At 40.2% G+C, this 16,073-nt stretch overlaps 2 protein-coding genes across 3 annotated transcripts; both read left to right on the forward strand.

Moving 5' to 3' along the window:
• The first annotated feature begins 1,087 nt into the window (after positions 1-1,087).
• LOC116254236 (probable small nuclear ribonucleoprotein F) lies at positions 1,088-6,114 on the forward strand. Of its 2 annotated transcripts, XM_031629468.2 has the most exons (5): positions 1,088-1,223; positions 2,584-2,671; positions 2,787-2,824; positions 2,948-3,012; positions 5,873-6,114. In XM_031629468.2, the coding sequence occupies exons 1-5, from the start codon at positions 1,221-1,223 to the stop codon at positions 5,949-5,951; spliced, it is 273 nt and encodes a 90-aa protein (XP_031485328.1). In that variant the 5' UTR covers positions 1,088-1,220; the 3' UTR covers positions 5,952-6,114. The 2 variants fall into 2 exon arrangements, with proteins under 2 accessions (XP_031485328.1, XP_031485327.1); XM_031629467.2 differs by lacking the exon at positions 1,088-1,223 and having other exon boundaries at positions 2,578-2,671.
• A 5,546-nt stretch (positions 6,115-11,660) lies between these two features.
• On the forward strand, positions 11,661-13,190 carry LOC116253994 (uncharacterized). The gene has a single exon (XM_031629005.2). It carries the CDS (start codon positions 11,928-11,930, stop codon positions 13,008-13,010), a length of 1,083 nt encoding a protein of 360 aa, XP_031484865.1. The 5' UTR covers positions 11,661-11,927; the 3' UTR covers positions 13,011-13,190.
• Positions 13,191-16,073: the final 2,883 nt, after the last annotated feature.

A 16,073-nucleotide genomic window follows, 5' to 3' on the forward strand; every position in this document is an offset into this window, starting at 1 on the left:
ATTCAATAAGTAAGTCAACGTCTCAAAGATGATCGGTCTTCCGAACTCCACTAAAAAAATATGTTGTGAAAAAATTATAATCACGGCAAACACCACAAACATGAGAGCACTTTCAACTACGGGGTGAATAACGCTCGAGCTTGACTAGTTAAAGCTCGGCTCGTAAACGAGTTTGAGATGAGTCATTTGCTTAACGAGTAGAGCTCGAGTTCACGAGTCAACTTGTTCAAATAATCAAGTTGAATTCGAGCTCAACACGTAACTGCCGAGTGGAGCTCGAGCCTTAATCGAGTTTGTCGAGTCTTAATTAAGTCAATATATTCAAACGAGTTTGCAAGTTTGTCGAACATTAATTGAGTCGAGAATTATATTTAAACGAGTTTGTCGAGCTCGAGCTCAACACGCAACTGCTGAATTGAGCTCGAGCTGCTTCAGTCGAGCTATTCTCAAGCTCAAGCCGAGTGGAGTTTCATGTTTCATTAGTAGAGCCAAACTCGAGATGATTGAACTCAGGCTCAACTCCATTGGTGTTCACCCATACTTTCAACGTGATGTAGCTAACATGAGAAGACACTTTTATCAACGGACATTTTGATAATTTTATAAAGAAAAAAGTTCATGCCGCTTTTGCCCTTAGAGGGAGAGGGTATTCCTGTGTACCAACAAAGGCATTTGGATCATTTATAGTCCATAACATATGGTCACTTATTAAGAGTCATAATATATAATATGCACCACACGATAACATGTTTAAATAAAAGATAAATTTTCATTGAGAGCATCTTTTTAAAGAAAAGGAGGCATAAAGTCCCTCATTTATTTGTTTATTTTTGATATTTTAATATGGGAGGATTAATTTTGCAAACTACTAATCCAAAGTTTTCGACTTGAGCGGTCCATTCTTATTAACTCAAAACTTGAGTTTGCTTTTTGTGATTTTTTTTGCAAAAAAGTGAGCGCTTCAGTCGTTAACAGACAATAATCGTAAGCGAGGAACGGATATGTTAATGTCACATAAAGGCAGGGAGGAAAATGGTAAAAAACCAACAAAATATACGGAGCTCAAAAGAGTACGAGACCCGACCCGGGTCATATCAGTTGGCGCGTTCCCCCGTCTGACTCCGGGCCTGTGTTTTTAGCGCCCAGGGAATTTGGAAGCCCTAAAACCCTTGAAGCCGTCTCCGAGGCTCAGAGCTCTCGTCGTCGCCGGAGGCATCGCCATGGTAATTTTTATTTCTTTCCCGGTTTCACTTCGTATTATATGACGGTTCTACTATTGTTGTTACCTTCTGAACATCTGAGGTCGAGGTTCCTCATGAACTTCTAGGGTTTATGGTCGATCTTCATCTTTATCGGCCGAACTATTGGGAGTCTCTTATCTTGATTTCTTTTATTTGTTTTCATTTTTCGAGCTGTCCAGCTTGACAGCGATCCCAGTGATTTGGTGTCAAGTGCGGAAGTGGGATTTAGCAAGAGGGAGGAGAAGCTAGAACTAGGTGTTTTTGGTTTCTTTTTTGGTTGAATAGGAAAAATCAGGATAGTTTGAGAAGACAGTGTTTCGTATGCGAATTTCCAAACTGATACTGCCATAGTGGGATAAGGTTGCGCATCGAAACAGGACCCAGAGAGGAAGTTTGTTTCGATTGTTTGGAGTGTAGACAACCGTCCTCTGAAAGTAACGGCCGCTTGTTTGCTATGGAGTTGGTATATTTTCTTTGATGGTCTGTTGGTTTTTAAGTTTCCCGTGAAAGTGAGCAATGCGGCCCCTTGACTCTTTGATGTCCCATAGAAGCTGCTTTCTTGCTGTTACACAGCAAGCTTAACGAGGAATGCGGGGAGGAGTAAAGTCATTGATACGCTGTCTTAGGCACATGCCCTTTTGAAGGTTTATTCTATTTTATGGTACTTTTTGTTGCTGTTGGTTTCCTTCTTGTTCTCCATGCTCGTGAACGAGTGATACTGGTTGAGGCAGTTTGTCAATGTGTCGTACACATGTTGGGAATTTTAGCAAGCATTATATTATAGACCTGGTTATTGCCATCTCGATGGTCATGTTTTTGAGTTCTAGGACTTATGTCATTTTAGAGAGTATGACACAATTGTGCCAGTATATTTGAATCACACTCTTTTGACGCCACAGAGACTCCTGTAACTATGGCGATTTTCATGAAATCATAAGGCCAGTCAGGTTGAGGATGGATCGGTGATTCAGTAGTGCCTGCCCAACCGTGGCAATGTTATATGCCGGTTATAGACAAGTTTACTTTTAAGTATCTTGTATTTTTTCTTTTTCATTTTTCTGGGCAAGAGTGTAACTTCAGCTTCCTGAAAAGTGGGACCCTCAATGATCCTCACTTGGAGGGATTCTCATTTAGCTCGTTTATTAAGGGGTTTGTCACAATGTATGGTAGATACATATTTCCATTTGTTCTTGATGTTCATCTTTGATTTATCTTTCTCATTGTAACTTGGTATACAGTTGGTAACTTTTACTTGATCCTTTATGTTGGCTGCATTGATATTCGATTGTAGCTTTTTTATCTTGACCATTGGCCGTTGCATTAACAATTGTAACCAATGCAGGCTGTCCCAGTTAATCCGAAGCCCTTTTTGAACAACCTTACAGGAAAGCCTGTTATAGTGAAGCTGAAGTGGGGGATGGAATATCAAGGTGATTCCTGTTGGTTCCTGACCTTTTTCTATTTGCACACAAAAATACGCTTAGGTGACCAAATGCGTTAGCTGTTTTGTTTCTTAGCATGACTTTTATGTTTGTACCTTTGCAGGTTATCTTGCTTCAGTAGACTCTTACATGAATTTACAGGTGAATTAAGATTCCTTTTTCTTTTACCTTTCTCAATAATCTCTATGCACCCTCTACATGTCAATCATTAGGTCATCTTCCTTAAAATTGAGTTGTCTGATTGAATAACAATTCATGGTGCAGCTAGCTAATGCTGAGGAGATAATTGATGGGCAGAATGCAGGACAACTTGGTGAGATTCTAATCAGGTAGGTTTTTCAGTGTGAGAGTTGGCTTTTTCTTATTTTTTACCTTGTTATTTGATAAACACTCTTGGCTAAGAACACTTGAGGAACTCAAACTTAGTCGTTGGGAGTTCTTCTGCTTCTGTATCTAAATTGTTATTACCGCTGAGTCCCATGTCAACTTTGGAGATGCCTCACACACGCTGACACGTTTTACATGTATTCACTATACAATGTCAATACCATAGAATAATTTAATGGATATATAATATAGGTATAGATGATTTTTTTTCGTGTAAATTAAAATATGAAATCATCAATTTTATATTATGATTTTTGTTTCTTTTATTTTTCCAGAGAATACTATTTTATACTTTTCTCATTTTTGATGTGCTTTAAAAATGTTCACTTTTTCCCTAAAGATCTTTGTGCTTTATCATAGGTAGGTCAGCTTTTTGTAGCAATATGAAAGTGTTCATTTCACCAAGTGCAATTTAAACATGTCTAAGATGCTAGTTACTAATTGCATTTTTTTTTTACATTTTCATTTTTTTGGCTTCTTGCAAATTTCATACATCGGCCATTGATTCATTGGTGTTTGCATGCACAATGGAAGGAGAACTAGGCACTTAAGTTGATATGTCACATGGGTATGCTAAAATGATCGCATGCCCATGTTAGGTGCCAGTTCTTTGACACGGATGTAGAGACATAGCTGGGCGTCTTTTGATTTGGGTCTGGTCAAACCTGATCCAAAGCCTCTCATTTTAAAAGAACAGAAAAGTTGTCTAGTTAGTCAAAGCCTTCAGGGGTTAATGCCCTTAATCGGTTGATGGCAGAGGGCGCACACGAGAGAGAGAGAGAGAGAGAAAGAGCGCTGGCTGTTGTGATGGTGAACCATTTGATTCAGATGTCAGCCTCAGAGCTCAATCCCTTCGTCCTCTCCCTCAGCCTCCTCAGCAAAGGTTCCTGTCCAATTCTCTCTCCCTGGGCAACCAGGTCTACACAGATGCTAGTGGCAAGTGTTTGACGGCTTGAGAGGGAGGAGGGGAATGGGGTTTGACACAGTCGAGAGAGGGAGAGATGGTGTTAGAAGGGTCGACTCTTTGACCCTTATAATCGCTTATCTTTTTATAATTCTTTTATTTTTTTAATAAATTTTCTCATTTTTTGCCTATATTACAGAAATAGACTCAAATTTAGAAATCTACGAATTATACAAATATTTGTAAGTATTGTCTATCTAAAATTGCTTGCATCCATGTGACTTAAAGTTGAATGTTTCCTGTCTTCTGCAGCTTGTTTGACATGATTAGAGAAAAAAATTAATAGGAATGTACATCACAAGTTGAATGATTTATTGAATTTTGTTCAGATAATGAGAAGGAGATAATGAGATATGTCCGACAGCAGCCTTGTGTGTGTGTGTGTGTGTGTATATATATATATTATAAATTGCTACCAACAATAAAACTAGCAATAAAATTATTTGCAAATAATTAAACTACAGTTGGCATTAACAAGCTATGATTTTATTAATAATCCACAAAAGGAAAGCAATTTGTTAGTTGCAGCACCTGCACCTGGGTGACACCTTTTTGAAGAGTCCATGTTCCTTAGCAAATGAGGCACTGCATATGCATAAGCACAATCTCTTGAAAAGAAAGAAAACAGAAAGATGTTAGTGAAATAAATGCTTTTTTGGCTGCCAGAGCACTTGGGTTGTGCATGATGCCAACTAATTAGTGTGGCAGAGAAAACTAGAATAGCGAACTAGGAAGTAACACAAATAGGGATCTTGGCAGTCCTCAAATATTAACATGCACTAACATACTTCTCCCTCATCATGGGATGTCTTTCCCAGGATTTAATGTCAGTAAGGTTCAATCTTTCAAGGCCTAGGTTGTTGTCATTACAATTAAGCTTCACTCTTGCACTCGATCTCATGTCATGCATGTCACAATATGCAAGCACTTTTGGTATCTATTGTCTAGAAATTTTTTTTACGTGCAACATGGCAAGTGCACCTCTGTACATATCTTTCGTGGGTTATGGGCCTTATAGCCCCTACTGACTATTATGGTCAGCTGGAGAAGATATGTTCTGTTAGATTGCAGAGGAACCTGTCTTGGGATGGCAGAGCTGCACTCATTTAACCTGCATTAGCTATGTTGACCATCCGAACAGTGTAAAACTTTTTAAGGCCTTTAGAACACCAGGAGCGTTCAAAAAGGATGGGGTTCAGCCCCACTAGACACTGAAATAGAGTTTGAACCATAACGGGCTCTGCCTAGTGCCCGGGGTCCTGCATGGTTTTTCTAACTTCTTGGTATGTTTTTTGAGACGTGGGTCCCATGCTTCTTTTGGGGGTAAAATTGATTAAGAAATGTGAAACATAAAAAAGCAGTGTGCATGTATGGTGATATGTTGAGCTTGAAAGTATATCCCACGTATTTCAGATTTACAATCTTTTGCCAGTCCCTTTTATTGTGGTGGCTTAAGCGTTGCCTTTCAGAGTCAACATTGATCTACATTGGTTTGGTGGCCACCTCAGGGGAGATTTCTATGGATCAGTGTTGTCAGTGTCTGTGTCGGAGCTGTAGCTGTTTGCTGAATGATACCGGTGGATCGGTAAATGACCTGGTACACATTTTAAAAGCAACTAAAACTGATTTAAGCTTGAAAACTCATAAACTAGGAGAATTGGCACGGCCTGTGAGGGGCTGATATTGGTCGGCGGACGTTACCGATATTTGGTAGATATTAATAGTGGCATGGACTGAATCTCTATTCTTTCACGTTATATGTCTGTTCTTTTATTGTCATTGTGTTAGAAAAACGTGGCTACTAAATTCGTCTGAACTTGTTTCTATGTCACTTGCAGGTGCAATAACGTCCTCTATATTCGTGGCGTACCTGAAGATGAAGAGATGGAAAATGCTGGGGGTGGTCCGGGTGGCTGACAACCATTGGATTTAGTGGCAGGAGATTGTGCTTTCACATCATTTCTCCTTTCCACACTAAAAACTGATGGTTCAGTTTGACATTTTTAATGCTTTTCGACCTCCTGTTTTCTTGTACTTAACACTATGTTTCTCGAATATATTTCTTATTATGTGCTCTTAATCTGTTTGTATCTCGGGCTCAAAGTTCATATATTTCTTTGACTTGTCAACAGTTACCAATTGTCATCCCAGTTTAATTAAATGTTGTTTTAGTCATTTTTCCCTGTGACAAAAATTTGATTTACTCGCACAAGATGGAGAGGCCAAAAATAAATAATCCAGATCCTCTGGTCCAATCTTTATGTAGATATATGAAAAGCAGGTACCTTTTCGGCGAGTTAATTCGGGGAAATTTAAAACATGTTGCTGCAGAAAGTCCTCGGATTGTTTTAAAACTTTAAAATTATTGCTAATAGTTTTTACCTACATGGGCGTTAGCTACTGTAGAGACAGTTCATGATTCTCTTTTAAGAATAGTTTACGGCGGTTTCGGCCATGATTTTAAATTATTTTAGCCATCACCAGCTGGCTGATTTCAATCCTAAAACCTCTGCCGAGGGTTTAAATCCATCTCCAATTTCTTGTTTGGATGGAGAGAAAATGTGGACATTCCTGTGTTTGTATGGTTGATGAAAAAGGAAGGAAAAAAAGAAAGGAAAACAAAAAACCTTTTTATATGCCAGGGAAAGAGAAGGAGAAAGAAGAAAATTCAACTTAAATGTAATCCCTTTAAAATGGAAAAAATTGAAACACAAAGAAAAGGCTGTGACATCCTTTCGTTCTCTTTCACTTTCCCTCCTCGTTTTCTTTCCTCTTTCATCCAATCTTTTTCATGACTTGCCTTCCATCCAAACATGGGGTAGAACCCTCAGAACATTTTCCTTCACACACAAGCATCCTCTTGTTCTTCAATATAAATGACCCTTTGAAGCCATGAACTCTGGAGAGAGGACATTGGTGGGCGGGAACGGGGCCGGCTCCGTTGGTCCTTTTGCCTTACCAAAGCGAGAAAAGTAAATCTGGAAGCAGATAAGAGTACGTGCATGGCGTCATGGGGAAGCGTGTCGAATGGGGCCACTGCGAGCCGACCGCCATGACCCATCCGCATCCCTTGGCCGCAGTGACGTATTATGTCACGGGGCGACCATTGTGGAAGAAGCCAGAGGGAGGCTGCCTCTTCTTCGCCTTCTTCTCTGCCATTAACAACAGACAAGCAAGCACGACAGCGTGGAACAGTTTCTCATGATAAAAGAAAACCAGAACGCCAACAGCCTTTGTCCAATTCTGATCGTCCTCTTCCTCTTACATATATACGGACCCCGACTTGTCGCGACTACCAATTCTTTGAACTCGAGTGTTTGATTCGGTCTCTCCCCTCTTTCTCTTTCATACCAGAGATTAGACTTGAAAGCGAATATGCACAACTGATGTGATGATCTCTAGGGAAAGGAGTTTCGAGCTTGGCCACATTATATACTTATATTTTATGAACAAATCATTTTGAGCTTGGCAGGTTTGGAAAGTGTGTCAAACAAGGTTGATGCTTAGATCACCCTGTTAGAAAATTCTGGTCAAGGGGCCTTAGTTACAAAATTTAAAATTTTGAAAGATATCGACACGTAAAAGAGAAGAGTTGCCCTAAAGTATCAATATAAAAATAAGCATTTTTTGTTGGTATGTGTGGGCAGTTGCCCACTCAATGCCTCCACTGCATCCGCCCCTGCATGAGGACACTAAGGGTGTGCGAGCTGGATATGTGGTAGGTCCTGACCTGGTTGGCTCCGCATAAGCCCAGTACGAATGTGGCTAACAAATAGGCAAGTTGTAGAAGATGGGGCAGGCTTGGGCTCAAGGCAAATTCTCTTGATAGGAGGTACCAGCTCATGTAGTTTGGATCCTTATAGAGCTAGGGGTCCATATTATCAGGGACAACTTAATATGCCAAAATTAAGTTGTCCGGGATCTTAAAATGAGGGCCTTAGTACAGCTGGACAGGTTGGTGAAGAGGTATACCCCACATTGCGAGCACTCGGGGCCGAGACCGGTATGGGCAATTGCCCACACATGCCTATAAAAAGTCTTTATTTTCATGTTGAAACTTCATGACAAGTTTTCTTGTTTAGATACACAGACCCCTTATAAATAATGTCCCTTAACCAAAATTTCCTGGTTTTGCTCTTGCCCCTAGTTGTAATGCTCTTGTAGAAACTGAAGTGGGCATAAGCCTCGAGATGGAAGGCTTGAATGCCTAATTATTGATGGCAGCTGAGAAGATATGCCCAAGATGAAAATGGAAATTACTCTTAGATTGGTAGGTTGGCATGGGGCAGTGGCTCGCGAACTTACCGACGTCCATCGAATTTACGTCCAAAAGTTCCCTTGTCTGCTCCTTTTTCTTTTTTCATTTTTTACGCTCTATTGCTTTCTACGCGATCTGCAAGATATTGTTCTTCAAAAGTGGTTAGTTGATGCATGTGCAGAAAGCTTCTCCTCATTATGTTCACATTATTAATTGCCAATACTTAAAATATTCTCTGGTTCATGCTTCTTTTGGTTGAAAATTTTCAGTGTTGACAACTATATATATATATATATATATATATATATATATATATATATATATATATATATATATCAAGGCTGTTCCATCCATCTGATCGATGCTTAAGAGAAAAACAAGAAAAAAAAGGTGATTGATATTTTCATCATCTAATATCAGTTTTCACAATTTTCTCCACGTCTGTTTCCCAATCATCCATGTACATCAGATGGATGCCCTTACAGATAGCTGGATAACTCTAAATAACTAGAGTCACAATTCACTTACATATATTACATGTGGGCGAGTGCCTACACAGGTTTGCATAAATTACTTATTTACAATATTATAGTGCCTCACAAAAATTTTCATAGCCATTTTCATGTTTGCATGTTTGTGCCCCTCAGCCATACACATAAATAAAGGTCTCTCCATCAATCATAAAGCTCCGCTACTGTTGGACTTTTATAGCTCAATTCATTCCCAACAAAATCATTCATGAGTTTTGAAACCATATGGCTTGGAATTTGGCTGTCCAATTCCTAAGTCCCAACTCTCGAGCGGCAGGATCACGTGTTGGCAACGTAATGTGCTCCACTTAGTTGTCATGAACTAAGCTTGCATCATTAACCAGCTTGCTTATACTTTTTAGTCACTGACATCAATTAATTAATTCTAGTGCAGCCATCCCATTGGACTTTTCTTATTAATGCATTCTGCTGCTTTTGTTTCAAATAAAATTTATATGTAAATATAGTGGCGGTTTGCTAACATGGTTGGCACTGCTAAGTTTGCCAACAAATATGGTCAAGAGTCAAGGTTGGCTCGTCTTGCCCTCGACTCACTTCTGACCTCTCTTGACTTGTTCGATTCAATGCAGTGATTTACATCATGGTTATTTGAATACTTGACCGAGTCAACAAGCCAACTCACTAAACCAGTCACCAGTTTGCCAACTATGTTTGCGAGAGATGATTCAGCCCATCACCTCCACTTCCTTCTCTCTTATGGGGTTCAAGGCTACTTCGGAACTTAGGTGGTGTATGGTATACCTTTTAACTCAAGTGTCGCACAATTACTGTTTGGTGGTGTAGAACAATAATACCTATGAGAATTAAACTGAGAACGTGTCGTGAACCCGACCCTCAGCCCGACCCATTGCACTACGGTCCCTAGGGTAAATATAGGGAAGTTGGTCTGTTATTTTCTATGAACTGTTTCTTCTGCAAGGTGATACAAGGTGATACAAGAAAGGGACGTGCCACCAACTTGTAGATAAGCCGTATGTCGGTCAGATGCTGTGACAACTTTTCCATGGACCTGGAAAGTAAGAAAAGGCCACAGGAAAGGGTCGAGGACTATGCTTTTTCCTTGATAAAAGTAACGTCAGGATCCACCGTTTTTGTCCTGTTTATAGAAATGCTGCTGTTAGTAGCAAGATGTAGATGAAACTTTAAGTGGGCAGCTGAGTTTCCGTTGCATTCATCAAGCAGCTCACCCCTCGTTTCTAGTGGCTGCGATCTGCTTCTTTTTCTAACTCAGAAGCCACAGGGTGAAATAAAAATCGATCTGTGGTTTCCTGAAAGAGGACTTGAACGAACTGAAGTTTCATCTGAAGAACCTTAACCTTTTGGATTGATGGTTTAGAAAACGTCCGGTCTTTTCACAAGAGGCAGGATTGTGAAGTTTTTCACTGCGTCAACTGGAGGCTTCATAGGCTCTGCTGGAGAACCATATGCATATTAACCGTCAAATTATGTGCACAAGTTAGAAGATTACACTTGGTCTAAAATGTTTAGTTTATAGAACTGTTTATTATTGAGTTGGTTGGTAGGAAGAGAATGTGAAGGGTGTCAATTTAAAGACTTTGAATTAAGGCACAATTTGATTATTTTATTGATTTAGCATTCTTATGGCAACCTATCGGCATATAAGTATAGTTAGATGTTGGTTTGTGTCACCTTGTTAGGTGAGTAGGAAAAGTATTTTATTTTACCTCTCAATAAAAGAGTCGAAACCTATCGTTCTTTTCATATATCAAACTTGCTTTTACTTTCAGAGTGACACCCCCACTATGCTTCAACTTACATATTGGTAGTCTCTCTCCTTTATAATACAGAAAGTTGGCGTACTGGGAGCTCGAAGCAGAGATTGACAATGTATCGTATCACGCCTCTGCCAATATACTCCAGATATTTAGCGATATTGATAACAATTACACATAAAGCTAGCTAGTTGAAGAAGCTACACCGAGCTCAGAGCTGCAGTTGCTTTTCTTGCAGTGTAAACTCCAAAGCCCGTCATCAAAATATTTCAATCCAAATTTTTTCACTTATCCTTCATTTCCAACCTGCAAATCTGGGGGAGAAGTTGTGGACTTCTTTTTGGAGTAACCGGAAAAATTTGAGGCATCTAATTGAAAAATTCTCCTTAATAAATTAAGGAGAAAGGTATGGCTCATCTTTTATAGCTTGTCCTATGTCAACCAAAAGAATCTTTCATTTGTGGTTAATATAGTTTTGTCATGTTACCAACCAAGGCACTAACACCTCTTCTTTTTTAATTGTTAAAAAAATGTGGGTGCCAACAAAAATTCAGGCTCACCTACTCATGGTCATGGTTCACAAATCCAGGAATTCCAAAGCGCTCACGGGCATACGTGGGTGACTTGCATGCGTGCATGTGTCTGTGTGTTTGGAGTTCCAGAATAACATTTCAACATAAAACTCAGTTAACTTTCTTTGATCTTTCTAAAGGAAACTTATTCTGACTTGTGGAAGACAAAGTGGGCAGCCCCTGGTTAACTCAGAAATGAACCCAAACCTGTCGGCGAGTTCATTAAAGCATAACCTGCACTTTGCGGCACAATGTTCGGTTGTCATTCACCTGCAACATGCTAAAGTGCTGCTGCCATGGGGATTCGAGCTCGAGCCTAGTGGACCCAGTTGGCAGCTGGGTCAAGCAAGGCTCGGACCCACTTGGCCTGCAAATCCGACCCATCGAGCCAACCGACACATAGCAGCAGGCACGCCACCTCTGGTTTCACATTTTAGACAAAAGTGTTCAGAGTCATGAAAGGGTCATATCAAAGGTGCCTAACCTACTTTTAGAGATATGCTTGGGAAATCATGATATCTCATCTCTGTGGGGGCTGCTGGTTCCCATTCTACACCTACTTATTGACGCTTCTTCATCTGAACTGCTTCTTGAAAACATTCCTTTGTGGGCATCTCTTCTGATTCAATAATTCTCACTCTTCTGGAGTGCAAAGCAAACATCAGCTTCCCCTACCGGCACCACCAACCTCCTCCTCTCTCTCTGTGTGTGCTTAAGCCGCCTTTTTTATTCAAGCATGGCTACCACTGATCCACTGACATGATAGATTGCATCTGATCATGGCTCTATCAAGGCCTGCGTTTAGTTTCTTCCGCTGCCTGGTTCTCCTTTTCCTCCAATTTGGTCTCTGCTGCACCACAAGCAAAGCTTCATGTTTTCCGCAGCAGAAAGCAGAGACAAAGCTTACGAGGAGAAGGAGAGGTGTGTTGAAGCAGGCTGTCTTCATCAGTCCATGGCCATATCTCAAGAGGCTGTGGCTCTCCTACAGGACGCGGAAAGAGGCACCTGTGAAAAGAAAGGATGGCGATAAACTCCGTTCTCCAGAACACGAAGCCAAGAGCAGAACTACCAACGTGCCCCAAAAGAGAAAAAGCTCTGTTTCTCTGCAGGACTTCCATGGCTCACCAGTTTCTCAGAAAACAGAAGCTTCTTCACTCAGAACGAATGCCCATCCATGCACAATGTGTGGTGAGGTTTTCCCCAAGACCCATCTCCTAGATCACCACCAAGCAATCAAACACGCGGTTTCAGAGCTTAATGAGGGAGATTCAGGAAGAAACGTCGTTCAGATCATCTTTGAGACAAATTGGATGAAGAGGGAGAGACGTCCACAAATTGTGAGGATACTCAAGATACACAACAGTCCTAAAATTCTCCGCAGGTTTGAGGAGTACAGGGAGTTGGTGAAAGCGAGAGCATCGAGAGCAGGGAGCAGGAGGCAGCAGAGGTGCTTGGTCGATGGCAATGAACTGCTGAGGTTTCACTGCTCAACGTTCAGTTGTCCTCTTGGTTACAGAGGAGGCACCAGCCTCTGCAACAGGCAGTTTTGCAGTGTCTGTGGGATCATAAGATCGGGGTTCTCTTCAAAACTGGATGGGATCTGCACGTATTCAAGCAGTGATAAGGCGCACGAATCCATTAGCGAAGATCTGGAGGAGGAGTTCTCGTTCATGGAGGTTAGGAGGGCGATCCTCGTCTGCAGGGTGATTGCTGGTCGAGTTGCAGGGGCCCAAGAGCTTGAATTGAAGAACAGCTATGACTCTGTGACTGGGAATGCAGGGGATTTCTCAGGTTTGGAAGAGTTGTATGTGTTCAGTCCCAGAGCCATTCTTCCCTGCTTTGTGATCATCTATAATATGTGAGCAACTCCTTCGATTGTCTCTCTTTTGTTGTTTGGTCATTTCGTTGGATATGGTTTAACAGTTTCTTTAGCTTGTATACCACCTTGCCATCCATGGTGGATCTCCTTAGCAGACTAAGGGCACTTGTAAATTCTCCATGAGAAATGTTTTTGCACGTGTGTGTGTGTGTGTGTTTGCTTATGTGCAGGTGTATGTGTGTGTGCATGAGCTTGTGAGAGAGAGCCAATTGTACCTAGAAACCCACAAGAATTGAACTGGTGACAGACCTTCACTTATCACCTATCACTTACCATAAGTTATTTGAAGAGAGAGGAAGAGAGAGAGAGAGACCTAACTGTATTAGCTCCAAAACAGTAACTCTGAACCCAAATCGGCACCTCTTCACCTCTTCAATACTATCAAGATAATACTCTAGAATCAAACCATGGATGTGATTAATACATGCCACACACCAAGATTGGTTGCGCTACCCATCACAGAGAGAGAGAGAGAGAGAGAGAGAGAGAGAAGATAGTCTCGGAGATACTCGGGTCAGTTAAGATGGTTGCGTCTTTGATCCGAAAGGATCCTATGCGGATCTTTCATCAGAGGTTTTATTAGAAAAAATATTCATCGAGCTCTGCCACCTCTTGATTTTATTCAATGGCTTGAAACTTTAAAGAGGAAGAAGGAAAGAACAAGGATAGTGCAATAAAATAATGTAGTACTATCTTCTCGCTTTATTTTATTCTTAATTGTACTCAAAATTTAATTGGACGGTAGTCAGATAGGTAGGGAAAGGGGTGGCGGTATAAAATTTATTTTAAATCATGTTCGGCCCGTTTATAAACCATGTAGGTCCAACCTAAATATTTAATGGAATCTTTCTCTTTTTAATTTCACGTGGATCTGGATCAATTCATACCAAGCAGTTAAAGACTTTCATAAAACCTTGATTGGTTGTTTCATAATGAAAATGGCGTAAGCGTGTTTTCATATTTTAGAAAGATCAGATGTTAATAAAGGTTGTATCATGAATTTAGACTGCAACTTTTGCGTGAGAAGTTGGAGGTCAATTCATTGGGGTCTCGCGTCTGCCATGCTTCAATTTGCATATAAATGACTTTACAAAACAAGACAATGATGCTTAAGTAGATTGCAAGTCTTCACATACACATTCCATTATCTTTATTTTGATTTTCTTTTAGTGTAGTTGATTCCGCACCTTAGAAGGTGTTTGATTGCCTTTGATCTACTCTCTAATATATTCTAATGAAATTTAAAATCAGAACCTCCCCCTTGATCTTAGATAAGATATTTTCTCAATGCAAAATGTAAAATGAGGATTTTATGTATGGATCTGAAGTGTGATATAAAATCCTTAGTTTGATGAACAACAAATTTTACTGTGGATCTTTTCCCTATCAGCAAGCCATACCGCACTAGATCCATGGATCTTCAATCTGAAGTATTCAGACACCTCCTAAGATTGTGTTGGTTCATGGGATGTATCAAGTTGGATAATTTTTCAAGAGTGATTTCATTTTTTGCTGAGAAAAGAAGGGAGGAAAAAGTCAGGCCCCCAACTTTTTGTTACTGAAAAGCTTGGATTGCCTTGGAAAAATTTTCCAAGCCATGAAATGCATGTAGCGGAGGCCTGATGATGGTAAGGGTTCACTGAGTTCAATAATTACCATTAAGGAGAAGACAGATCCATTTAAGTGGTTTGGTCCTTGACAGATTCACTCCCGTTGTGAGAGAAAAGTGAAATGAGTCTGCGGAATTAAAGATGATGCTGCATGTGGGCAATGTCAGATGCCATGAGGGCGTTTGCAGAAATGTTTGGGGGATAAGAAACGTATCCTAAGCTCTGCATTTTCACGCGATTTACACTTGTTGAAACCTTGACACTTGATCAAAGATAGATTTTGGTGTGGCTCGGCCATATTTTTGACCCATTTTCCCTGCAAATGCAAATCTAAGAATCAGATGTATTTTTTTTCAGGAGTAAACCAAACGGTTCATTAAACTTATTTGGGTAGGGCCAAACTAAATTCAAATATAAAAAATACATTACCCAACCAAAAATTTTCAATTTTTGTAATGTAATATATTTTTTTCAATTAGTTAGGGGTGGGGCCACGGCCTAAGCGGCGCCCCCCCCCCCTCCGCCCCTACATGTACCCATGTCAGATTAGCTGGTGGTTCATAGTGGGGGAATGCTTGTGTTCTGACTACTGGATCGGAAGTGGGGAGTTTCAGAATTAATCAAATCCGGGTCTAACATTATTATCTGTAATGTACGTTAATATTATTAATAGAAATTAAAAAAATAATTAATTATAATTTTATTTTCTATGTTTCCATGCCCATCTACGAGTATAACCAGCACATACTTTCACCTGCTCTATTTTGAAAGTATTCTATACAAAGAAACTTAGCTTATTTGGGATGGCCTCTCCTTGTAGGTATGTTGCCCTATAGGGCTGTTGAAAGTTGGGTGGTCGGTTCGATTCTCATGAGATCTAGCTCTTTGAATTGCAGAAGGTGGATGTAGTCGATTCGATTCTCATGAGATCTAGCTCTTTGAATTGCAGAAGGTGGATGTATCGCACTCTAGTTGGCAAGTGTACCGCTCCCTACCTAAGTCGTAAAGCTAAAGACAAAGAAAAAGTGAGAGAGGGTTCAACCTCTTTAGAATATCTTCTCCCCAGTGTCAATGGAAAATCTAAGCCAAATGCGTTACCAGGTTTTGAATTACACCATGTCTAGTGCATGGAGCTGTGTTTGTAATTTGATCTTCATTACATCTAATGGCAAAATTTCAACGCTGTAAAACACACGCTTAGAGGAGAGTTGATGAAAAGAACGAGGTGTTCTTGGACTACATGCAACACATTTTTAGAGGGCGTTTGACGAAAAGAACATGCTGTTCTTGAAATTAATAAATGTCTATAGAACACATGATCTAGGAATACCGTTCTAGAAAAATATGAAGTGATTACAAATGCATATCAAAAGCTGGAATGTTCGTGAAATAGTGCTTGAAGGGCATGTCTTGCGAACACAATGTTCTAATCGAAC

This window comes from Nymphaea colorata, chromosome 5 (assembly GCF_008831285.2).
Source record: "Nymphaea colorata isolate Beijing-Zhang1983 chromosome 5, ASM883128v2, whole genome shotgun sequence".
Classification (NCBI taxonomy): domain Eukaryota; kingdom Viridiplantae; phylum Streptophyta; class Magnoliopsida; order Nymphaeales; family Nymphaeaceae; genus Nymphaea; species Nymphaea colorata.